Source organism: Muntiacus reevesi, chromosome 15 (assembly GCF_963930625.1).
Source record: "Muntiacus reevesi chromosome 15, mMunRee1.1, whole genome shotgun sequence".
Lineage (NCBI taxonomy): Eukaryota > Metazoa > Chordata > Mammalia > Artiodactyla > Cervidae > Muntiacus > Muntiacus reevesi.
In genome coordinates, this window is record NC_089263.1 from 20586329 (window position 1) to 20613658 (window position 27330).

A 27330-nucleotide genomic window follows, 5' to 3' on the forward strand; every position below is an offset into this window, starting at 1 on the left:
CTGTCCATGAACTTTCCTACCATCTACCACTGGAAATAATCTCTTCTTCCTCCAAACTTCCTCTAGACTTTCTTACTCTGTATCTCTTTACCTCTTAACATTATTTAAGAAGGTAAGGGTAGAATCCTTTTCTGATTTCTATATGAAGCATGGTGCTCAGTAAATAACTGCTGAATGACACAAACTGTTCTTTCTCTCTTGCTTGAGGACCACAGTCCTGGTCTCAATAATTAATACAATCAAATAATGAAAGAAACAGGAAACAACCCTAAACTCTCATCATCACCAACAATGAAATTCTCTTAACCACCAAGCACCCCTATTCCACACAACTTTTCACCAACTCAATGGAACAACATTCTGAGCATCTACTTTGTGAAAAGCACTGTGGCAGGAGATGCTGCTGGACACCAAGAAGTGGGAAAAGACTCACCGCCAAAGGGCACAAGAGAGTGGGACGAGCACACACCCAGCTCTGCTGTCCGTCTCCTCCCATACCACTTCAGACTGCACTGCAGAACTCAGCCATGAAGGAACCTCTTCCTTAGCTAAACCTTCACACATTAACTTTTTGCATCATTTCCAGGGCAACCTAGATTGCCTTGTGACATCAGTTAGATCTTCCATCCTTTGATGTTGAGTAATTTTTTAATAACTCTTCCCTTGTAGCTCGGTCGGTCAAGAATCTGCCTGCAATCACAGGAGACCCAGGTTCAATTCCTGGGTCTGGAAGATTCCCTGGAGAAGGAAATGGCAGCTCATTTCAGTGTGCTTGCCTGAAAAAATCCCATGGACAGAGCAGCCTGGTGGGCTACAGTCCACGGGGTCCCAAAGAGTCTGACACAACTGAAGCAACGAAGCATGCAACATAACCATCCCAACTTTTTTAGCCATATCAAAAAAAAAAAAAGAAAATGAGCAATGGAATGTTATCAAGTCATTCAAATTAAAAGCACCTTTTAATAATAGGAAATGGAAATTAAAACTATTTTAAGTAACTTGAGAAAGCCCTTAGGCTAGAACATAATCTTCCATTAACCATTATACAGTCTGTACATAAAAATCTGCAACATGTGTTTTCTCAAAGCAAGTTTTGGGAAATCTCTTCTTGTTACAAAGTTCTTCCTCATATTAAGCAGATTTCTATTGACAAGTTCTGTTCCTCTGGTACTGAACATGATAAATTGAAACCCTTTCATTTTTCGGGGATTTTTAAATAATGGCAGGCAAAACATACAGGTGAATAAATTCCTATACTGGAGGAGAGGTTGATCTTTTGCAATTCTATGATTCTGTGTTCCCTCTAAATTTTGTTTCCATATTAAGTGATCTCAGTCCTTTAAGTTACTCCCCAAGCACTGTAATCTCCACACTGTGCTGCGCTGTCATTCAGTCATGTCCGACTCTCTGGGACCCCATGGACTGTACCCCACCGGGCTCCTCTGTCCGTGGGATTCTCCAGTCAAGAATACTGGAGTGGGTTGCCATGCCCTCCTCCAGGGGATCTTCCCGACCTAGACCTTTCTTAATGCTGGACACGCTCGATCAACATGCTCTAGTCCCAGATCTCAACTAGCGGACGGACGCCCACTGACTGGGCGTGGTTCCCCAGGGAAGGATCCTGATGTTCAGCAGTGTCTGCTGTGCGTACCTATCGAGGTCCCTCTTGAGGTATGGCCTCCAGAACAGAACCCAGCCTGAGGCAGCCTCTGACCCTTACAGAGGCTGGCAGAACCACCTCTTCCTTTGCTGCGTAGGTCACATTTCTACAGTGAGTTAACAAACATCTCATTTGTATACCTGTGGCTGATTCATGTTGATGTATGGCAGAAACCAATACAATATTGTAAAGCAATTATCCTCCAATTAAAGAAAGAAAGAAAGTCAGCAGCTGCATTAGCTCCTAACATAAAAAAGAAATCTCAGGTCTGATTCATTTTGTTTTTCTTTCCACTAATCCCCTTCCTACCAATGCTACTTCTCTATCCTGTGTTACAGACACTCCATTTTTTGAACCCCAGCACAGGACGTCACAGTTACCATTATTAAATTTCATCATTACATTCAAGGTATTCTGAAAGCAAAATCTGTCATGTATTAACCATGTGCAGCGTATTGACCATTCCAGCAACTGAAGTTTGATCAATATACCACTAATGCATTCACAAGTCCAAACACAAATGTTTTACATGTAACATGCCCTAACAAGTTATCTTTGAATTAAAAATCTAGCTGCTCCTTTTTTTGAGCTACAATGCATATTAGATAGATTCACCATTTTTTAACCATTTTACATAATGGAGTTCAGTGGTTTTTAGCATATTCACAATGTTGTGCAACCACCATGACTATCTAATTCCAGAAAATTTCCACCACCCAGAAGGAACCCTACACCCATGAAGCAGTCATTCCCCATGGAGCAGCTCTTCTGGAATGATTTATTCAACTGGCTACAAATCTTAATCACATTACAGTCTCGTCCACATGTATCCAATCTGCAGAAGCATCACAAGACAAACCCTCAAATGCCTTACTGAAATCTAGACACTACCCTGCTTCTCTGATTCACCAATCTAGGACCCTGTCCAAAAGGCAATGATGTCATGGTGGCAAGGCCTTTCACAGAAGTCCTGGCTGACTCCTGAGGATCCCTTCATTTCTTACCATAAGCCATGTATACATGCTTAGTCTCTCTGTCGTGGCTGATTCTTGGCAATGCCATAGACTGTACCTGCCAAGCACCTCTGTTCATGGGATTTCACAGGCAAGAATACTAGAGTGAAGAGTCATTCCCTTCTCCAGGGGATTTTCCTGACCCAGGGATCGAGCCCGAGTCTCCTGCACTGCAATCAGATTCTTTACCGTCTGAGCCACCAGGGAAGCCCTCTATAACATATGACAGAACATATGCTATGGACTTTTGCCAGAGACTAGTACTAGACTAGAATTTGTGATATCCTCTCCTTTTTAATAACTAGTACATTTGCAGTTCCCCATTTTCAAAACCACACTCCTGTTCTTCACAATGTCTTAAAGACCGCTGGTGACAGTTCAGTAATTGTGCCTACCCAGTTCATACCATAATGGCTTTAGTTTAAGCTCTATAAACCAAGAACATGAGAACTCAATGAAGGAAGTAAAGAAACTACAGATAAAACATAAAACAGTTAAAAAGTGACCATCAACAGGTCTTGAATTCTTAATTGAAATAGTCCCTTGAATCCATTATTCTGAGAGAGAACACTATTTCCCAAACAAGTACACCCTGGAACACTAGTCCTAAGAAAGACAATCTGTGAGGAAAGAATCTGATAGCAAACTAGGTTGGAGGAATATTGCCCTTGGAGATTCAGAATTTACAGCCCATGATAGTCTAACAGTCCACTAGTTACATAATCTGTTTAACTTGGTTTAATACAGTATTTCTGAAATGTATCTGACCACTAAACCCTTTCCTCCTTAATGTCATATTAATAGAATACACCTCAAAATAGTGATACAGAGGTTAGCTACACAGTTTTCCAAAGTTCCTCAAAACTGTACTCTCCTTTAACACAAAGAATAAATTGTGAGTTTGACAAGTTGATTCATACCTTCACAGTATACATACATGTCAAAGTTATCCATCCCAAAATCTGTTTTCTCAAGACCAACTTCATTACACTATTAACCTTTGTAACAATACAACTTGCTAGAAAACTCTCTGGGAACTTCTAGCTAATTTTTCTAAGAGGACATTTAAGCCATATGTTGCAAAATTCTCAAAAGTTGAAATGCTTTATTCTGAAAAAAAAAAAAAAGAAAAGCTAAATCTCAATTCACAGACTAAAGAGTTTGGCAAATTCCAGAGCACATTTCATGAGAGAGCCATTCCTAGTACTCACTATCTAAGACTGGGGTCCTCAGCCCTGGGACCACAGACTGGTACTGGTCTGTAGCCCGTTAGGAGATGAGCAGCTGGCAAGCGAGTGAAGCTTCATCTGTATTTACAGCCACTCCCCATTGCTGTATCACCATCTAAGTTCCATCTCCTAACAGATTAGCATCAGCAGCAGACTCTCATCAGAGTGCCAACACTACTGTGCCTGAATCAGCCCAAACCACCCCCTCTAACCCCCATCCGTGGGACCGATCCAGGGGCCAGTTCCAAAAAGGCTGGGGATGGCTGATTTAAGATACTATCCAAATACCATCTAGAGAAAAAGAGTTTTACCTCACTCTTTACACCAAAATAAATTCCGAAGGGACCAAAGGGTCAAATGTTAAAATTCTTTACATCCTAAAAATACTTGAAGACAGCCTAGGGGAATATTTTTGTATAGAGAAGGACCAAAGAGTCCCTTTAAAAATGATACAGTCATAAAGCTAAAAAACAAAACCTTAGTAAAACCAAATACGTTTTTAAAATTCTAAATTATTTTAAACACCTTAAAATTGAAAGTTAAAAGACAGTATCCAAAGAGGGTCAACCTCTTCAATATAAAAAGAGCTCTTACATCAATAAGAGCAATAATAACATGCTAGAAAAATGAGCAGGACTTCCCTGGTGGTCCAGTGGGTGAGAATCTGTCTGCCAATACAGGGGGCATGGGTTCAATCCCTGGCCCAGGAAGATTCCACAAGCCTCGGAGCAACTAAGTCCGTGCACCCTGCCTGTAGGGCCCTCGAGCCACAACTACCGAAGCCCAAGCGTCTGGAGCCTGTGCTCCGCAACAAGAGAAGTCACCGAAGTGAGAAGCCCATGCTTCTAGAGAAGCCCACAACTAGAGAGTAGCCCCTGCTCTCCACAACTAGAGAATACCTGCGTGCAGCAGTGAAGACCCAGTACAGCCAAAAATAAACAAATAAAAATATCAAGGGTTTAAAAAAGAAGAAGAAAGAAAAACGGGCAAAGAATTCTGCCAAAACAGTTCACAGAAAAGGAAACAGAAAGGCTTTTAAACACATGTAAAGATGCTCAGCTTCACTCAGAGTTAGGCAATCTGAAAAAGAAACTGCAATTACAATACCATGTTCAACTATGAAAACAAACAAACAAACAAGAAAAGTACTCTATGTTAGTTAAATCATAGGGAAAGCAGTCCTCTCATATATCACTGATGTACATATAGTCTGGTACAACCTCCAGAGAGAGCAGACTGACAATATTTGTCTGTATAGTCAAAACTAAGGTTTTTCCAGTAGTCATTTACAGATGTGATAGTTGGACCATAAAGAAGGCTGAGCACCAAAGAATTAATGCTTTCAAACTGTGGTGTTGGAGAAGACTCTTGAGAGAGTCCCTTGGACTGCAAGGAGATCAAACCAGTCAAACCTAAAGGAAATCAACCCTGAATATTCATTGAAAGGACTGATGCTGAAGCTGAAGCTCCAATACTCTGGCCACCTGAGTCCAAGAGCTGACTCACCGAAAAAAAACCCTGATGTTGGAAAAGATTGAAGGCAGGAGGAGAAGGGGATGACAGAGAATAAGATGGCTGGATGGCATCACTGACTCAATGGACATGAGTTCGGGAAAACTCTGGGAGATGGTGAAAGACAGGGAAGCCTGGCATGCTGCAGTCCATGGGGTCACAGAGTCAGACAGGATTGAGCAACTGAACAACAAAATGTGGCTATTCCCACTGACTTAGAAACTCCACTGTAGTACAATGTAACCAATGCAGTACTTCAACTAATGTGTTGGGGCTTCCCTGGTAGCTAAGTGGTAAAGAATCCACCTGCCAAGGAGACTCAAGTTCAATCCCTGGGTCAGGAAGATCACCTGGACGAGGAAATGGCAACCCACTCCAGTATTCTCGCCTGGGAAATTCCATGGACAGAGGAGCCTGGCGGGCTACAGTCCATGGGGTCACAAAAGAGTTGGACACAGCTTAATAACTAAAAAAAAAACAAGCTAATTTGGTTTAGATCATAGATTTGAGCCTAGATAGTCAAACTCCACCAGCACCTTGCAGGTGTGTAGTTTCCTATCTTAAGTAACTGTTAATGAAGGGGAGAGGAAATTAAATAGCATGGGATAGCATTGGTCTGGGGGAGGGGGGGTTATTTGCCTGTACATGATCATTGTCTTTAAAGAATCACTTGGAAGAGATCAAAAGTGGATATGTGCATCCTCATCGTGTCAGACTCTGCGGCACCATGCACTATAGCCCTCCAGGCTCCTCTGTCCATGGAATTCTGCAGGCATTAACACTGGAGTGGGCTGCCATTTCTTCCTCCAGGGGAATATTCCCAACCGGGGGATCAAACCCGCATCTCCTGCACTGCAGGCGGATTCTTTACCGCTGAGCCATCAGTAAAGCCCAGGTGATAGGAGACCAGATTATCTTTGTAAATCAGTTAGGCAATGAGAGTAGCTTGAATAAGGGAAGTGGCAGTGAGGATGGGGTGAGCTGACAGAAATAGATGGGGTGTGGGTGTGTGTGCACTCATGTCTGCACATGTACGTATTAAAACAACAATAAAAAACTGCATCAATTAGACCTGAAAGGTGACAGGAAAAAAAAAATGTAATTTCTAGGTTTGCCTAACTGAATGTCTAGTAGAGCTGGCAAGTGAGGTTGAGAAAGAAGATAAACTGGAAGAGGGATGATTATAAATTCATCTTTGTAAGTTCTTGGGTTTGGATTTTTTTCTTTTTAATATCCATGGAGAGGTGTGGGTCCACAATCCCTTATTCCAATATTTAAAATTCAAGGTTCCTTGAAAATCAAATGATTTGTTCTCATAAATCTGTAGCAACTTGTTTAGCAATAAAGTGATCTCAAACAAAACCCAAAAAAAAGAAATTCCACTTCTAGAAACTCATCCTACAACACTTGTAAGTGCAAGATGGCAGCCATACAAAGCTGCTAACTACACCACTAGTGATGAGAGTAAAAGCTGGGAGGGATATGTCCACTGACAGGTTAAATCCATCCACTGAAAAACCATGCATCTGTGAAGGGGAAAATGAAACAAATGAAGCACTATAATGTATTCAGGCAGAATATATTACAAGATGCAAAGAAGAAAGTATAGTGTTATCACTTCTACACAAGGAAACAAAAGTGATTTTGCATATATGGAGAAGATCTGGGTGCCTGGGAAACAAGACTAGGCAGGCAGACTCCTTTTTTCTTTACTGAATATCCTAGCAAAGCTTCTGAATTAAGTATCATGTCCCTATACTACCTGTTTTTTAAGTGATTAATAATGAAAGTGTTATTTTAAAAAGTTAAAGACCAAATTTGCCAACACCTTTGTGGGTATTCTTGAGTTTTTAAAGGAAAACCCCCAAAGTCAAGCCACTGTCTAGCACAAGCTCGTCAAACTAGCAATGACTAAGCAGCACTGTCCAAAGACACAACATAGTGATAAGTCTTCGGGGCAGGAAAACATCGTGCTTTGGTAGTCATGGAAGTGATAAGTAACTTTTGTCTCCTTTCAGCTGTTTTAAACTTTATCTGAGATGCATGTTATTTGTAATAAAATGATCTGCTACACCAGAAGATTTTTTCAATTCAATTTTTTTTTTTTTTTTTTTGGACTGCTCCACTCGGCTTACCAGATCCTAGCTGTCCCACCAGGGATTAGACCCTCGCTCTCAGCAGTGAAAGCATCAAGTCCCAACCACTGGACCACCAGGGAATTGCCTTACATTTTATATTTATATCATTTTTCTATTTTTAATGATCATAGGGTTTTTTCCCCTTTCAGGTTTTCTAAATGTGCCCCATTCCCTCTTTTTATACTTCAGTTTCTCTGCTTCAATTTTTAGGAACACTAACTAAGTCATTTCAAGGAAACAGTCTTAGTTTTTTATGTTGCTGATTAATGATCCCTAGCAAAAGGCTGATGCTTTCTACCTTACGGATAAACACCTATCACAACAATAGTATTTCCTTCCATTGCAAAAGCCTCACAATTTTTCTTAAATCCAGAGTCCTCTGAGTCCCCAGACTTCTAGCCCAACAGAAGCCAAGCCCTGGGCTGGCAGCCGCCTCTCCGATGCTCCTTCTGCTTCTCGTTAGGATTTCCAGTGAGTCAACAGGAAGGTATTCGGAGTAAGGAAGAAATAGAGGCCTGGAGACAGGCCTTTCCTCCACCCACAACACCAAAAAATACAAATCTTGCCAAACTGTCCAAGGCAATTTCCAATGCCACTCCTGTCTGCATGAGGTCACTATTGAAAAAATAAGCAACTGGGAAGGAAGAAAGCTTTTCTGAGCTGAACTGAGAAGAGGTGCTGGGTTAGGAAGAAGAAAACTAACCAGGCCCTCTCTCTAGCCTCCCCAGAGCTGCTATATGCAACCATGGAACCTCTACTGCGTCCACTTTCAATCCCGGGAGGCCATCTTAGTGAGCAGGAGTTAGGTCAAAAAAGTCAAACAGATACAAGTTTATCACAGATCAGTTATGTCTCTTGTTGCTGTTTAGTCACTCAGTGGTGTCTGACTCTTCGAAACCCCATGGACTTTAGCCCACCAGGTTCCTCTGTCCATGGGATTCTCCAGGCAAGAATACTGGAGTGGGTTGCCATTTCCTCCTCCAGGGCATTTTTCTCACTCATGGATCAAACCTGAGTCTCCTGAATTGGCAGGCAGATTCTTTGCCACTGAGCCTCCAGGGAAGTCCCAAGTTACGTTTCTAGACCCTTGTAAAAAATCACTTAACTTAATGTTTACTGCATTCCTTATAAGCATGCAGGCACGAATTTTTCCTCAATCAAGAGTCAGCAGTTACTCATGTATGCCTGTCACTATCTTTAGCTTTGTAAGAAAAAGTATACTAGGCAGAGTCCGACAATTTGTTAGACGCAAAAATACATGAGACAAATACAGAGACCACCTATATGAAGCAGGTAAAAGAGACTCTGCAATGAGAAGCTAGAAATAGCTCATGTTCCCTCACCCACCTGACACCAGGAAGCTGTTTAATGTCTGGGAACTAGCTGACTGAATTGTGGACTTAAATGTTGCCCCTTCAGTAGAGGTTGACAGCGGTAGTGATAGTGTCACACAGAAGTGGGCTTGAGTTCCACAGATAGTTACGTGACCTTGAAATATGTGATACCAACTAATTTTTGTCCCTCTTTAAAATAAAAACAATGCCTATCTCATTGTAATGTTGTATGCAAGGAGATCAAACCAATCAATCCTAAAGGAAATCAACCCTGAACATTCATCGAAAGGACTGATGCTGAAGCTCCAATACTTTGACCACCTGATGCGAAGAGTCAACACATTGGAAAAGCCCCTGATGCTGGGGAAGCCTGAAGGCAGAAGGAAAAGAGGGTGGCAGAAGATGAGATGGTTAGATGGCATCACTGACTCCATGGACATGAATCTGAGCAAACTCTGGGAGACAGTGAAAGACACGGGAGCCTGGCATGCTGTGGTCCATGGGGTTACAGGGAGTTGGAGATGACTTAGCATCTGAACACACAACATACCATCATTCTGCTTAATTATTGGTAACTACTGCTGCTGGCATTAAATTTTGAAGCACAAATGGTTTGCCAGTGAGAGACTGGACCAGGGAAAAGCACCAAGCCTGGAATCTGGATCTATCACTTAAAGAGATGGTGAGTCAAGCTCTCTGCACTTTGCTTTCTTTTCTGTTAAATGTAGATAAGAAAAAGCACCTCACGTGACTTCAAGCACAGCTAACTAGACAACACATATGAAAGGCTTAGCACAGTACCCAGTACATGATGAGTGCTGAATAAATGGTACTGATGATGATGATGATGATGAAGAGGGAGAGAGGGGAAGACACTGGCAAACAGAAAATATTGTATATCATGCTGTCCATGCAAACTGCAGGGTTGGTTTTTGGTGTGGGGGGTGGGGGTTGTTTTACTACCTCTTAGCTGGTGTAAAGGTATCTGAAGTATTAAAGTTTCTACAATAAAACACTGAAAAAAGTTAATTCTTCCTATCACACAATTAAAAGAAAAAAATTTTAAACATTCAGATTTAAGCAAGTAGATTTTCCCTTCAACATAAACCCTTTAACCAGATTTTTTCATTTATATATTTAAGATTTTTTGGTTCACACGCAGTCAAAGTACGGGGATCAATGAGATTATGAGGTCTTTCAGAAGAAAAATCAAATGGCAGGGTCTTTTTTCGATCAGGTAGGCAACGGAACCTCTGCATTCATGTGGCACTTCACTCAGCTTGCTCAGATACGGTCTCTAGGCAACCAAGTCCCAACTTAAACAAACAACCCCAGCCGCATGAATCACTTCCGGATGGACTCACTTTGCCTACCAGCCCTTTCTTACACAAATACTTCCTGTGAAAGGGTTTACTTAGCAGCCCCAGATGGAAACAGCCATGCGACCATCAAATACCTCACAGTTTAAAAATATTCGAAACAGATCCTTCTACCATCAGGTATCCCCAAATTGCTAAACTGTGAAACAGAAGGAATCATGCAGAAATTAAGAGACAAAGTATCATGCAAAGCCAGAAAATCACATTCCTAAAACATGCCAACTTAGGCCTTCAAGTATATTTTTACTGTTTCTTAAATTGGGAACGTCAAGACATATGAACAATTGCTGCTTTGACATCTAAGGCCAGAGAAATATGTCAGATGAGGTCAAACTAACTGCCCAAGACTTAGCCCAACCAAACTTTCCTAACCTTGACTGGCGAACAAACCGGTTAACACCAATTTCCTGTGGTCATAACCACTCCAACACTTACTGAAAATAAGGGAAACTGGTAAAGTAACCAACTCTTGGCTACAAACTCCTTTTTTCCACCTGCAAAGGATCCTAAATCACACTATTTAGTGATACATACAGGATCCTTTGCAGGTGGAAAGAAGGAGTTTGTAGCCAAATCAGAGATCTTTTGATCTATTAACAATAGTAGAGAGGGAAAAGGAGTTAGTAGGCCAAAATGAACACTGCAACAGGACAAAGCAACCACCATTAACAGACTCAAAGAGGAAAAATCAAGATGGCCAAAAGCCAAGTTAGTGAGACAGAAGATTTAAACAAACAAGATCAGCCATAAGACACTGAGATATCTAACCTACCAACAGGCACCCCCAAGAAAGACTACTAAATTAGAACCAATTATTAAAGGTATAACAATTTCCAAGAGCAAAAATAAACAAAAAAGATATTAAGATATAAATTGAGAAGAGTCTCCACATTCAAGGCAAAATTACAAAGCCAGTATCAACTGTAATATGTAACATGAGGACACTTTATAAGAAGTAAGAATCTTACAAGTTTCAAATTGTGAAACAGTATTTTTAAAATGTTACTTGTGTTGGAGCTAAAAATCAAGCTAGCTTCAAATGTTGTTTCTAAATAACAAATACAAAAAATGAAGTCATACATTTCTCTAAGAAAAATGAAATACAGTTCACCGTAACAGAATAATAAGCCTAGAAAGACAACTATATGTAATTCAATATATGACATAGTTGATATCAATTGCTAACACATAGTATAAAGATTATTTTTAAATATCAGAATGATTTAGAAACATGAAATTTAAAGACTTAGATGCCTAAAAAATTAAATCACTAAATCATAGAAAAGTTAACAGAAAACTTCAAATTTTAGCAAAGCCTTACAGAAATTAAACTAGATAGCAGAAATTGCAAAAAGATTAACACTGAAACTACATAAAATTTAAAACTTTCATACAGTGAAAGAATAAAATGGAAAATCAAGAGAAAATATAGCAATACGACAACCTGATACCCATAAGAAAGCTTCCAAAAATCAACAATATAACTCTAGAAGACAGACAAATGCCATTGATAATTTGCAAAATAAAACAATAAACAAATATATGGGAAAACATTTAATCTTTTCAGAAATCAAGGCAATATAACTTTGGAATAAACCTAAATAAACTACAGACATCACGTACCCAATGAAAATAGTAATTAAGACAGCAATTACAAATTCTAAATTTCTTTACTGTCTGAGCCACCAGGGAAGCCCAAAATTTGTGTTACCACTATCTAAAAATTATATACTTGGACACTTTTCCCTTTTTCTTTCTTCTTTTTTCAATCAAGAGATAGAACCTGGGCCCTCCGCAGTAAAAGTGCAGAGTCTTAAACACTGGACCACCAGGGAATTCACAGTTTTTCCTAATCCATTCCTTTTTCATTATAAAATTCCTGATCATTGTAAAAAGCATTTTGTTGCTGCTGCTAAGTCACTTCCGTCGTCTCCGACTCTGTGCGACCCCATAGAAGGCAGCCTACTAGGCTCCCCCGTCCCTGGGATTCTCCAGGCAAGAACACTGGAGTGGGTTGCCACTGCCTTCAAAAAGCATTTTAGGTATATGGAAAAGCATTATGTAAAAAGGAAAAGTCTTCTCACACCCTCCAATACCTAGAAGTATCCCCTTGTTCTTTCAGACAACAGCTTAAGAATGAAGAGAAAAAACTAGAGCTACCAACCTTGAGAATCCTGAAAGTACCAATAAAATTCCCCGGGAAAGTTTATGAATGCCTCAGCGTCTTCATATTAAATCTGCTTTTCCCCAAGGACCAGGATAAAGAATACATCTATTGAGTTCCTACTGTACTTCAGACACTGTGCCAGGCACGTAACACTCACTCAACCCCCTAAAGTGCACAGCATTCTGCAAAGTGCAAACTTGGGCTCTGTCCCCCAAGGTTAAGAAACTTGCAAGACCAGAATCAGACTCACACCTGCCAAAACTGAAAGTCCTCATTCTTCACACTTTGAGTATTTCAACAGTCAAGATTTTCAAAGATGCTTTATTCAGGCTTTTAAAAATGTGTTTTACTTAATTATAAGTATTATGAGACTATGGTCATATGACTCTTCTTAGTAATCACAACAGCTAATAACTAGTAGACTGCCTAATTTATACCAGATTACTGTCCACATTTCTCAAATTGTAAATTTACTAAATGGCTCAGCTACACTGTAGGCAAGGTTTATGTGGCCTAGCTGGGAACATATCTGCTGATTTGTAACATTGTAACAATGTGAAAAAGCACTCTTAGTTTGAATCAGTTTTATCACTTTTAAACAGCAACATACTTCTTACCATGGAGTCTGTCCAAGGCAGTTGCACTAGGTAAGTTTCAGAAAAAATGAGACTTTCATCTATGTCACCATTTTAAGAACAAATCCCACCCCATACTCCTCCTTGATAATCATAAACACATGAATGCATCCAGCTTGTACTTCGAAAGTACCACTACAAAGCTACATTTATTGTGTCCCCTTAGTCACACTGGGCCTCATCAAACAATTAAATTTGTTTTCTCATCTGTGAAAGGAGAGCTTGGGTCAATCTAAAAATTACCCTCCCCAATCTCTAAGTGATATTCCTCCCTAAGGGAATTCTCCAAGCTGGTGGGCAAGCTTCCAGTTAAACGCCTTTAATTTCTCTTTTCATGATCGCAGTGTGCCAGCCTAGATACATCCAGATGTAACTAGAATTCTGATCCCACTTACAGGAAAGGAGATCTGGAAAATATTCAATGCCAGCAACAAAGACACACATACATACAAAAGAGAATTTGTTCTCAAGGACTGATTTCTTTGCAAGATACTTTTTCAACGCCCCTAAATTACAGAAGGTAAAGTGCTTCTATTTAGTGTTACACTCTTGTTAACATCACATGGTTTTTGAGAGTCTCCAACCAGGCACAGCCTTCACTTTCCCCACTTTGGGGGAGCGGGGGGAGGAGTTGCTCTGCTCCCTGACTTAAGCAAGAGGAAGGAGACCCATGATGGGCTCAGAAGGGTGTATGGGCAAGCCTCTGAAAGAAGGAATCCTAAACTGTCAAACTTGGGGAAATGCTGGAATTAGCCTCCTTCCTGTGACCTTAAACCTAACTGGATCTCCTCCCATTTTTAGTCCTACTCATTCCTTCTCCTCCCCTGCAGAATATTACATTCCCTTCTCAGTTCTTTTCACCTGAACCTTCTGATCTTTCTGTTACTGAACACTTACCACATCTCATATATTTAAATCTCACCTCCTTCAACTGAGTGAAAAATGCTCTTTATCTCTACTGTACAACTGCTGCTAAGCCAAAACAAATGTAAAGCCCATTCAGAACAGGCAATAGGATAAAAACGAGCCCATATTTAAGCATAAATACAGAATGTAAGAAGTCTCACTTAATAAAAAGCCCTCGGTCTGCTCTGTAGCCCTCAGCATAAAACTCGATGACACTGCATTAGAACACTAACTTAATTTCCGTACTGAAACTAAAGGAAAGCAGAATCTCTGTAGTTTCTGTTTCCCAACCATGCCCAGAGTGTACACTTGTAGAGAATCACTCCCAAACTTTCCCACTTAACCTTTCAGGTTAAGCTCACAACACGCTCTCACTTATTCTCCACACATACTCTCACTTACACTCCCTGTTTACATGCTCTCTCCCTCCACACGCTCTCCTCTCTTCCCACAGCAGACAGCACAGAGCCCCGGGATAGACAACGGGGCCACTGTGCCATAAGGTGGGGCTACTAGACGGAGGGGCAGCAGCGTTATAAATAGAACTGAAGAGGGGAACCTTTTCTCCCCTGGATCTCTCTGATCTTTCTTCCTGGCCTTGGAGTGGGCGTAAATTCCAGACATTGGGACTCCTCCAAACTGGGAGGGGCAGAGGTTATGAAGGAAACAGGATGGGGCCAATCCAAAGAGGCAAAAAGGACTTGTGCCAGAGGTACCTGGGCAGCACACAAGGCACATACAGCCCAGCTCACCAGGGCAGGAGACGCTACCGCTGCTAATAACTGAAGCTGCAGCTAATAAGGAAGAGCGTGTGATCTGCCTGTGGCACACCTCGGACACTCTAGGGGTGGCAGCAGCCTCAATGGGTGGCCAGCAGGTATCCCAGTCTCCTTTTCTCTGCACAACATCCCCAGGCTTCTTGTCCTAGCCCTCTTTCGGTGTAAAGTCTAAAGAGGTGCTTCCGAAGTTGATAATCTAATCAAAGCTTTAAACAACAAAAACTACTGCATCCAGATCTCCTGTAACTGCCTCCATAAAATAAACCAGGCACATTTCCTCAATGTGGGGCCAAAGCGCAGAGTGTACAAGGACAAAAAGCCACTATTATGCTCTCCTCTATAGCCAAAAGCATGAAAAATCAAGACTGTCTCAAATGTCTCACCGCCTTAATCACTCCCTAAGTATGCAGAAGCACCCAACTGAAAAACGTCCCAGGAGATCATGGCTCCTGGATGGATTTTAAAGGAAATGGGAGCCTTTTTTATTCAAGAAAAAAAAAAAAAAAAAAAACACCTGCCAGAAAAAAACATGCTCTGGAGTAGAGGGAAATGAAATGCCTTCCTAGCGCAGCACTTGAAGAAGAAAATGTGATAAAGAATACCATCCTAGTCAGGCTATCGTAATCTAGTGTAAGGGAGAGTTCTAAAATGTGATTTTCAATCTCATTTCTCTACTAGGGGGGACCATGAGAACCATTTTGCTGTTGTTGTTTAGTCACCAGGTCGTGTCTGACTCTCTGCGATCACAGGGACTATAGCCCGCCAGTCTCCTCTGTCCATGGGATTCTCCAGGCAAGAATACTAGAGCTATTTCCTTCTCCAGAGGGATCTTCCCGAGCCAGGGATTGAAACTACGTCTCCTGCATTGGCAGTTGGATTCTTTACCACTGAGTCACTAGGAAAGCCCAATCAGAACCATCAGGAGTTTTTAAAATATATAGTTATCTGGACCTTCTAGCCCAGATCTAATAAACCAGAATCTCTGTGGTAAAGTTCAAATAGTCACATTTCTTAAGCTCCCCTGACAATTCTGAGGTACACAGCTGGTTAAAAACCACTGTTTAAAATGATAGAAACTATTCTTCAATCAAGAAAACTGCACCTGACCATGGACATTCAGACCTCAGTTTCCTTACTGAAATGAGATGGCTGAACTAGATAAGCTGAACTGGGGACTTCCCTGGGCAGTTCAAGGGTTAAGACTCCAAGCTTTCACTGCCAAGGGTGCAATTTTGATCCCTCATCGGGGAACCAAGATCACTCAAGCCACAAGCATGGCCAAATTAAAAAATAATAATAGTGGAACTGGATTAGTGGTCGCAAGGGAATGTTAACTAAAATACCCTCTTTTAAAAATGGAATTTTACTGTGCAAATCCAATATTAAAAGCAGAAATGTTTTAGACAGGGGAAGGAAGATAGGCTGGGGCCCTTCTCTCATCCACAGGTCACCTCAACAAAGACACCAAGTCTTCACAGAGCACAAGGTGGTCTTTCATATCAGCTACAGCTTTCAAATTCTTTACCTTCCAAAATTAGATCTAGTCCATAATTTGAGTAACAGAGGACTTAATGCTTTTGTTCCTTACAAACTCTGCATGAGAAACATTCTCCTTCCTAATAACGTATTCACCTCCTTCCATTTAACCTTCCATTTAGAAAAACAAGTGTTATTACCATTCTCTCCACCTAAATATCATCATTAATCCCCTCTCCGCTCCCCTAGTCTCATGCAAGGGCTTTAAGCTCAGAAAAGAAGCCCAGATTCAAGAAGATGCATCAAATGCATATTAGAGGTAACCCCAGGAATAGAAAGAAGGAGAATGGGATCAGGGAGGAACACAAAGGGGACTCCAACTGTGCCTTTTTAGAGCAAGGGGAACTATCTGAAGGACTGACATTTGCTAGTTTTGGAATACATGATGTTTGCTGTATTGTTCTCTGGACTTTCCTGTAGTGTTTTAAAATTTTCAAAATTAAAAACGCAAAACAAGACAAAAAAACTTGTTTATTAGCACCCTTTGAAAAATTCTGGATTTTCATTAGACTTTAACCACAAAACCTCTCATTTTCCCTTGCTGGCCTTTTCCACCAAAGCTCACTTATAGGATACATGATCTGTAATTACATCTATCTATCCCGCAATCTTGTAAAAAAAAAAAAAAAAAAAAACCAAGCACCAGAACAAAAGAAATGAACTACTGATAGTAAATCGACACTCTAAAACCACAAGGTCTTGGAGCATCTGAAATGGAAAACATCAGTTGCACATTAACTTCACAAAGAAAGCAAATGACACTGCCTTTGGTAAACAGTCTTTGAATATTGCCAAATGGATGGAGATACACCCAGAGCACTACCAAGGGGAAAACGGACCCAATTCACATATAAAGCAAAATCAGTAAATAACCAGTGAAACATTAAGGCCCCAAACTTGAAACTTAAAAATGCTTTCCTCCTATATAGCTGGTAGTGCCCAAAACATGCACCATAAGCATAAAACTGAACAACACAAACCTAGAAATTCTTCAGTATATATAAGTGCCCACTGGACACAACTGAAGAGAATGAACAAAGTGTCCCTCAGACTGTTTCATGATAAACTACAAATCAAGGCTACTTGCGCCTATGAAAAAAATATCCTAGCTATACTTATTCCTTCAAACGACCTGCCTGACTACACCTACAACATACTCAATGAGACTTTTATCTTTGTCCCCACAGTATCAGCTCCTTTCTCCCAATCTTCTCTCCAGCCAATCTTTACCTCTTTGCTTCTTCCAAATGACAAAGGTATTCGTAGGCCACATTCTGACGTCTCCTCTCATCCATCTCCTCTGCAGTAAGTCTCTCATTATCCAGAACAGCTAAAACATAAAAGAAAGAATGTAAGCGCAAGACCCTGTAACCCTTCCTGAGCGATGAAAGAATGCCACAGCATCAAATTCCTGCTGGTCACCTGGAGAGTTAGGGTAACGTGTGGATAGCCAGGTGTAATATAATGACTTTCCTCAGATAGGAACCATTTTTCGATTGTTATATATTCATCTTAGTATTACTTAAAAGTACAATATTATGTTATTGTACTTTTAAGTACAATAACATATTGTACAGTTGTTACAGTTGTTCAGTTGCTAACTTGTGTCCAACTCTTTCAACCTCAGGGACTACAGCCCGCTAGCCTCCTCTATCCATGGGATTCTTCAGGCAATAATACTGAAGTCAGTCAGTTGCTATTTCCTTCTCCAGGGGATCTTCCTGACCCAGGGATTGAACTCACGTCTCCTACAGTGGCATGTGGATTCTTTACTGATGAGCAACCTGGGATACCCCCAATATTATGAACATGTACTATATGTACTATATCACTTGAGATTTTGGTCCAAATTTGTGCTGATCTCTCTGCCAGACTCTCAATCCAGAGCACTTCATGCTTTTTCACTTTTTTATTAATCACTAAAGCCAGCAATCATTGAGACCTAAGTGGCAATAATTGTACTGTGTATTTTACATGCATTCTCCCATGGAAGCCCCACAACAATCCTGTGATTATCAAATGATTTACAAATGAGGAAATTGAGGCTGGGTGATCTTTGCCCCAAGGCTAATAAATGATGGGGGCCTATATTCAAACCCAGGTGGTCTGTATCAAAAGCCCCTAAGATTAACTTCAAAGCAACCTGCTTCCTTTATAGGCATCCAGGATACAGAAAAAATGCCTAAGTGCTGGGGCTGGCATTCAATGCCTTTCTCAATTTAGCCGCAACTACTTTTGGTAACTCTTTCCCCTGCCCCCCACCACTGTGTACTCCACACAACTCAGGAGCCAACACACACAGCGCTCTTCTCTTCCCTAACTTAGTTCACGCTCTTCCGCTTCACCTTCATGTCTTGCCCCACCCTGCCCTGTCACAATGCACAGCATCCTGCAAGGCTGTGTTTATATGTCCCATCTGTGCTCCTACTGCCTTCCCCAAACCCCTCCTCTTCATCCACATTACCTTTTAAGCCTGGTTGGTTCACATGACATATTTATCTCGACCCCTCCTTATTAACATTAGATAGTTACACCTGTCTGCCTCCCTGATTAAAACGTTCTTTGAAAGCAGGGTCTGGTCTTACTCAGCTTTAACATCACAAATTTGACATAATACTTCGCACAAAACTGTCGAGTGAAATTAGCCAAAAACACTATTCTCAGAATATCAAATAAAATCGGAAACCTCAAGACTCCAAAAGGCCCTCCTTTGGCCAGCGGTAACTATTCCACCTGCAGTTCAGTGATGTCCCAGGACAGGGACAGAAAATGAGATTCGGAAAATGAGGAAGTCAGAGGTATGTTTCTTTTTTTCTTTTTGTGTCTTCACTTTTGAAATCCTGTCGAGGGAACTAAGCCCGAGAAAGCTGAAGTGACTTGCCCAGGGCCGCACCTCTCAGCTAGCCTGGGGCGGGGCAGGTTTGGACCCTGGATGTACCCGCAGGCAGCGCTCGGGCAGCGCCTTCCCGCGAAGCCCGAGCAGAGCCCGCGTCTCGGGGCTCCGGTTCCCGGGACACGCCCTGCACCGTCCTCTTGCCACCTCACCCTAGGCCGTCTCCCCAATCTCGGTCGAGCTGGGCGGCGAGAGGCGCTGGGTGGGGCCCTCCGGCCGCAGCGCCCGGGACCAGGAGTGGGGGCGGCCGGGGTCCTCCCCGCCGCCTCGGACACCGAGGGGGCGCGGGCTGGGGGCCTCGCCACCCGCCACCCCGTCGCACCGGCTCTTCCGGGTCCGCACGGCCCACAGCCGCCCTGCCCCACCCGCCCGGCCAGCCTCCCGGGAAAACGGCGCCGGGGAGACGGCGAGCCCGCCCCGGGACCCCCGCACAGCGAAGCCCACACTCACAGCCATAATGCGGCCGAGCCACGCCCAGTCCGTCAACCTCGTCCGCGGAGGACATGGCGGCCGAGCCCGGGTCTCTGCTCAGGAAGCGGCGAGACCTTGGAGGCGCGGGCGGCGGCGGCGGCAGCTACTGCACAGTGAGCGGGCTGCCCTGGTCCCCGAGGCTCCGCCCCGCGCCGCCGGCCCCACCCGCGGGCCCCGCCCCAGCGTCCCCGCCCCAGCGTCCCCGCCCCAGCGTCCCCGCCCCAGCGTCCCCGCCCTGCCGGGCCGACAGGAGAGGGCGGAAGGAGGCGGAGCCTGAGCCTCCCGGCTCCGCTCCTGGCCCCCTCCCTGCACCCACAACGCCCTCTGGAGGCGGAAGGAAGAAGGCGGAGCCTGCCCGCCAGCCCTTCTCGCTGGCAGCTCCTCTCGACTGAGAAGACCCGCCCGGGCCTTGGATCTTTGCCCTCGCCGGCCGCCGCCCTATCCGCGCCACTTATCAAAATGCCGCCAGTGTCTGTAGCCTGACACAAAAAACATGGGCATCTTCCGCTCCCCTTACCGCCTAACCAAATTCTTCTGCACCAAAAGACTCAAGGAAGGCCTCCTTTGAAGTGGCCCAGTGTGTTCCTGTGGACACATGCAGGACCCAAACTGCCCTAAGGGGCCGCACATACTGGCAGTCGAGACTTCTCCCAGATTTCGTCAGGTCTTCCAGATTCGCCAGCTATCGCTGGAGTTGAACTGCTTAACCCCTCTAATATCTGAGAAGTGGATGCTAAAGCCGGAGTGTTGTGTTTATCCAGATTTCCTTTCCCCTAGATTCATTGCCACTGTTTTTTGCAAGTTCTTCCTTTTAGGGGACTCTACCTTTTTAGGAGTGCCTCCTCTGCTTGCAACTTGTGGCCTGCCCTTAAAATATTGGTATGCAATGGAATTCTGTCCTCAGCTCTCTTCAGTTTTTTCTTTGCCCATATTTTTTCTGAATAACTTTATGCACGTTCACCTTAAATTGCTGAGGAGTCATAAACATGTATCTCAGACCAGACTTCCTAGAAGCCCCAGTTCAGTATTTTCGGCTGCGTAGTGGACATTTTAAACTATGAATCCCGCAGACACTTAGGGTCGAACCTGACCTTGCTCCTGTTATAACCCCTATTGTGTATGCCCAGTCGCTCAGGCTTGTCCCACTCTTTGTGACCCTATGGACTGTAGCCTACCAGGCTCCCCTGTCCATGGAATTCTCCAGGCAAAAATACTGGAGTGGGTTTTCATTTCCTCCTCCATGGGATCTTCCCCACCCAGGATCCTAGGAGGCATCTCCTACATTGGCAGGATTAGGCACTGTTAATTGACAAAAAGTCTGATATAACTATAAGATTAAGATTATCTGGATTTATGAAATATAATTTAAAAATTCAGTCCCAAGGACTCAACCTCTCTTTTTTGAAGACTTATTGAAAATATTAACTATTTGGGTGCCTGATTTAAAAGATAAATCTAGTATAAAGGCTAGTCCACAGATAGTGGGGCTCCTGCTTGAAATCCAGCCAGGAGCTCTGGGCACTATCACAAGCTCTGGTAGCCGTTGTGACCTTCCATTAAGAGAACTCATGCTCTGAACACAGGTATGCTTTAGTTTAAACATTAAGATTTAATTATGAAATCTGAGGACACAATCCACAAAATAAAATCACAATAGTTTTTTCTTCTCTTACAATGATGCAGTATATAACTCCTCCATATTAAACTACTTTTCCAGACAGATAGGAATTATATTTTCAAACACAGAATGAAATTGCTCAGGATGTTTAAAACTCACATTTGAAAAGAGTTCACAATATTACATCTAAGTTTCACAGAAGATCCCAGTGATCACCAGGAGATCTACTAAAGTCCAGTTTTTCCAACCCTAGCAGATCCAAACTTCAGGGAATAACTGCTATCAGTAGTGCTCAGTTCACAGTCAGGACACACCAGACTCCTTGTCTCATGTCTTATGTGCAGTTGGTATTATTTCTGAAGTGTCTTGCTTTTGTCTCTGTCTCCACTGTGATTACATCATCTCTGTTCTCCACTCTGCCAGCCAAGTCCCTGCAGTGACTTGCCTATTCTTTCTAAACTGCAAATGCGGTCGTATTCTTCCTTATTATGGTCTTTTCCTAATACTTTCTTCAGGATATAGTCCAAGTTCCTTAGCATGCCAAATAAGCCACTTCACAACCTGACTCCAGACTTTTTGCTCTAGCAACTTTCATTTTACCCATTCTTCCTTTAAAATATTAAAATGAGATACTTGATAAACTGTAAGTACAGAATACCTCCATTAAAAAAAAAAATGGCCAAAGGTTTAATTTGTTACAAATTCAGAAATTAGTTCTTTTTTTTTTCATTTATTTTTAATAGTTGGAGGCTAATTACTTTAGAATATTGTAGTGGTGTTTGCCATACATTGACATGAGTCAGCCATGGATTTACATGTGTTCCCCATCCCGATCCTCCCTCCCCAGAAATTAGTTCTTTCTTAAAAATCACTTTTTTAAAAGATGTTTTTGATGTGGACCATTTTTAAAGTCTTTATTGAATTTGTTACAATATTGCTTCTGTTTTATGTTTTGCTTTTTTTTTTTTTTTTTTGGCCCGGAGGCATACAGAATCTTAGCTCCCCCACCCTCTGCTTTGGAAGGAGAAGTCTCAAGCACTGGACTACCAGGGAAGTTTTGAACTATACAGTTCCAACAGGTATTAAATATTTAAGCTCATATCCCACTGAATTTCAAATATCTAAAATAGCTTTTATCTAATTGTCACAAATTGTCATTCTTCTTAAGTAAATAAATGAAATGTACTGAGGCTTTACTGGACTTTGTATGCTATATTTATTTCCTCATCTGAACCTTATAATAATCCTAACAAAGAAATATTATCTCAACAATTTAAAGATGAGAAAATGGAGAACTAAGTAATTCAACTGAAGCCACACAGCAACAGGCAGAACTGGAACTCAAGTTCAGGTCTGTTTAATGACAGAATCCACATGCCTGTTCAATGAAAACAAATTCAGGGAAATGTACATTATGGTCATAACTGACATCAGAGTACCAACGTTTTCTTTTTTTTTAATTTATTTTTAATTGGAGGATAATTGCTTTACAGTGTTGTGTTGGTTTCTGCCATATAACAACATGAACCAGCCCTAAGTATACATATGTCCCCTCCCTCTTGAACCTCCGTCCCACCCCTTATCCCATCGCACCCCTCTAAGTTGTCACATAGCACCAGGTTGAGCTCCCTGTGTTATACAACTTCCCACTAGCTGTCTATTTTACACATGGTTATATGTTTCAATGCCACCCTCTCAATTCATCCCACTATCTTCTTCCTCTGCTGTGTCCACAAGTCTGCCTGCATCTCTTCCTGCCCTGCAAATAGATTCATCAGTACCTAATTGATCCTATTGGCAAGAGGGTGAAAAAGCAACCTTTCTCATGCACTGCTGATTGGGCAGTCCAACTTTGTGGTTACACAGCCATCCTTCAAACAAGGAATTTCACTTCTTGGAATATATTGTAGCAAAGTTATTTTTTAACGTGAAAAAATTTGATGATGAAGATGCTTATTGGAAAAGTCTTAAATGCCCATCACTAGGTTGTTTCTGTTTGCTTGGTTTATACTTAGTAATGGCAGCTCCACACAATGGAATGCTATACAGCCATAAGTAATGATTTATCGTTCCGGTCAGACTTGAAGAAATAGACACCCATTGTTTTTTTTTCTTTGTTTCTTGTTTTTGGCCTTGCCTCATGTCATGTGGGCTTTTAGTACCCACCCCCCCAAGGGATCGAACCCATGCCCCTTGCCATAGAAGCACTGAGTCCTAACCACTGGACCACCAGGGAACTCAAAAAACCCACTTTATTATCTTTAGAGGAAAGAAGACTGAAAGGGAAGTATTTATAATAAACATGTATAGACTAGAACACTGGAGCAAGGAAAAAATAGGACTAACAGAAGCCTGATGGCATGGCTCTGTCCGTCTGGGCATCTTGGTTTTTGCCACAGGCCTATTCTACCCTCCTCTCTCTCTGACAACCAGCTTCCTCCATTCTAATTTTTTCTGCTCCCTCACAACTCTAACCTCTATTTGATGCAAGGCCATGGTGTCCTTACATCATCAGCTCCACTGAGGATGTCGGTTGCCCAATTCCATGATCCAGGGACATCTGATTGGCCCAGTTCATCTTTTCACCCCATGAGCATGTCTCTGACCACCTAGAGGTGGGCTGTCCTTGGGTCAGATGCCAAGCCTTTAGTTCAATCAGCTGGGGTCATGAGATCAAGTCGATTAAGAGTAGAAAACTATGAGTTGACATTATTTCCTTTAATGGGTAGGCAAATAGTGATCAATATTTTTAATATGATGGTTAAGTAAAAATAACATTATGAACTAATAAACATACCACTTTTGCTTTAAAAGTATAGGTAGATAGATCATATGTACATATGAATTTTTTAAAAAGGCCTGAAGCAATATAATAACAGTGGTTTCTCCAAATGGGGATTTACAACAGATTTGTGTGGGATTTATTTGCCTCTGTGTACTTACCAAGAGTTCTACAACAAGCTACTCATAATATTATTTTTTCAGTAAGTATATATATGAATAAAGTTAGTAAATATGAAAAGAATAAGTAAACAATAATTAAATGACCCCAAAAATGAGCTAATGGGCTGTTTTGGAGACAGAATTGGTTCATGACCTCAAGGAATTTACAGACTCATGGGAGTGGAGCAATATTAACAGAATAGGTTCAGATAAACACTATAATAGAGATTTCGCTTGACTTTGGATAGCTTTTAGCCTCTTATCTGCCTGAGAAACTCCTGCTCAACTTCCCAGACTCAACTCAACTGTCACCTCTTCCCCAAGCAAAATTAATCACTTCCTCGTTTATTTCCCATAGCACTTAGAAACTGCATGTCTTCAAAAAAAAAAGAAGTCCCAATTTTTTTCACATTTTAATACTTCTGAAATCAGACAGCCTTACAATCAGTATTAAAAGAAACTAGCCAGCTGCCAGGTAAAGAAGTTGATGGGAAAGTACCATAATTGTTATTGCACATGTGTTAATTTAGCTAATTTCTCAGAAAAGGAGAGAGAACTTTCAGAGCTGGAACTGATGACAGATTCATGCTTGATGATGACTAAAGTGAAAGTGAAAGTCGCTCAGTCATGTCTGACTCTTTGTAACCTGTCCTGTCTGACAGGAGTCCTGTCAGACTCCTCTGTCCATGGAATTCACCAGGCAAGAATACTGGAGTACATAACCATTCCCTTCTCCAGGGGATCTTCCAACCCAGGGATGGAACCTAGGTCTCCTGCATTGCAGGCAGACTCTTTACCATCTGAGCCACAGTTGTTGACTTAGGAATGGCTAAGTGGATCCAAATAGAGTTAGACTTTTCACAAAAAGTTTGACTCCAACTTTGATTTAGAGAAGAGCTAGTAAGTAATCCTGGTGATTAAGTGAAAAGTGAAGTCACTCAATCATGTCCAACTCTTTGCAACCCCATGGACTGTAGCCTACCAGGCTCCTCCATCCGTGGGATTTTCCAGGCAAGGGTACTAGAGTGGGTTGCCATTTCCTTCTCCAGGGGATCTTCCCAACCCAGGAATCAAACGCAGGTCTCCTGCATTGTGGGCAGATGCTGTACTGTCTGAGCCACTAGGGAAGCCTAAATACCAGTGATAAATATACTCTATTGTCAATCAATTTTTTAAAATCATATACATTTGATAAGATATTCTCAATGTCCCAAAAAACTGTTAGAAGATAATTAAAAATGTCTTCAGTTCCAGTGAATGAGGTACAAGGCCCTAGATATTGAAAAACTAATTCCTCTTCTTTAAAAATATAAGTTGAGAACTAAATATTAGTTCCATGGATAGCCTTTGCTACCAGAAATTTTATTCCTGCAAAAATCTCTTAAATGAAATGGATGGTCTTCGAGATATTCCAAACTGTGATAGAAATAATGCATTGAATTTGAGTAGGTCCCTTCTTTTTTTTTTTTTTTTATTATTTTTTTTCCAGTGGGTTTTGTCATACATTGATATGAATCAGCCATAGAGTTACACGTATTCCCCATGAGTAGGTCCCTTCTTCAGTCATCATTCACAGATGACTTCAGACAAACTTCATGATTCAAAAGAACCAATTCAAATCGAATGTGTGAACTTTTTCCCAAATGTTCTGTATGTATAGGCATAGTGATTGTATGTATGTATGTATAGGCATAAAAGAGGTTTTGTTTTCTTTTTTATTTAAGTTTAATTTAAATTTATTTCTATTTTATTTTATATTAATGAGTATATTATTTTAAATTATACTTCTATCATTTAACACTATATCCTATATAATATGCTGTGATGAAGGAAATCTGACTTTATTTTCTTTTTAATGTTTAATCAAAATAATTTTTAAGTTGTAAAAAATGTCTTCAGTTCCAAGAAGTGTGTACTTTTACATGGCTCTATTATAGCACTTAACTCATAGATCACAATGTTATTTACCTGTCAATCTTCCCAGACAGATCATTATCTTCTCAAAGACAGAAATTTGGGTAAATAAACTCAGTGTGAATTGTCAACAAATGCAGCATACTTAACAGTTGGAATTTTAAGATTTGCTTTTTACATAGTTCATATAGAAAATTTCCAGAAGGATGGATTCCTTAGGTTAGATAGCAACATTTTTTACTGCTTCGGTTCCTTTTCTTGTATGAATACATATAGGGCTTGGATGCAGATTGCTTCTTTTACAAGAGACTGGAAAATCTGAGGCTATAGCTTTTCAATACTCTTAAAGGTCAAAGGTTAAGGAATTCTAAAGTCAGTGCCCAAGATTCTGCCCTTGGTTACCCATTCATACATTAATCTAGGGATTGTTTTGAAGGGCTCTTGCTGACGTAATGAAGGGTTACTAATCAGTTGATCTTAAGGTAGGGAGATTATCCAGGTAATCACATGAGCCCTTTAAAAATAGAGTTTCTTTAGCTGGTAGCAGAAGTCAAAGAGATTCAAAGCACAGAAAGAATCTGATGGGCCATTGCCAGTTTTAAAGATGGTTGGGGCCACATGGGAAGGACCTGAAAAAAGCCTTGAGGCACTGAGAGTGACCTCAGACTAACAGTCAGCAAAGGAAACAGGGACTTCAGATCTATAAACCCAAGAATTTTGATTCTGTAGACGACTTAACTGAGCTTGGGAATAGATTCTTCCCCAAACACTCAAAGTAAGAGCCCAGTCCAGTAAACATTCTTACTTTGGTCTTATAAGTCTTGAGTAAAAAATCCAGTCAAGCTTGCTCAGAATTCAGTAGAAAACTAATACATATGACCTAGGACACTTGCATGTACGGCGAGGGGAATAAAGTGGTTCACAAGTTGTATTGCCAAATATACTGATGATAAAATTTTGCATTAAAAGAACTATGAGCTAGTTGGGCACCCTGTTCCTCTCTTACAAGATCATCTCCATAATGAGTCTTTTGAGCAGCTATGCTAAGTCCCTTCAGTCGTGTCCAACTCTGTGCGACCCCATAGACAGCAGCCCACCAGGCTCTGCCGTCCCTGGGATTCTCCAGGCAAGAACACTGGAGTGGGTTGCCATTTCCTTCTCCAATGCATGAAAGTGAAAAGTGAAAGTGAAGTCGCTCAGTCG

The 27330-nt window shown here is 41.5% G+C and overlaps 1 protein-coding gene across 2 annotated transcripts in view; it reads right to left on the minus strand.

Moving 5' to 3' along the window:
- Positions 1 to 27330, minus strand: part of IQGAP1 (IQ motif containing GTPase activating protein 1) — a 129294-nt gene that overhangs the window by 80536 nt on the left and 21428 nt on the right. Inside the window, exons 1-2 of one of the 2 annotated variants that reach the window (XM_065906374.1) lie at positions 19632 to 19778; positions 17519 to 17618 (exon numbers count right to left, since the gene is read on the minus strand). In XM_065906374.1, coding sequence (XP_065762446.1) covers positions 17519 to 17618; positions 19632 to 19686 — 155 coding nt within the window. In that variant the 5' untranslated portion in view covers positions 19687 to 19778. Of the gene's footprint in view, positions 1 to 17518; positions 17619 to 19631; positions 19779 to 27330 lie in introns of those variants that run through there. The other variant, XM_065906373.1, reaches the window with a different exon arrangement.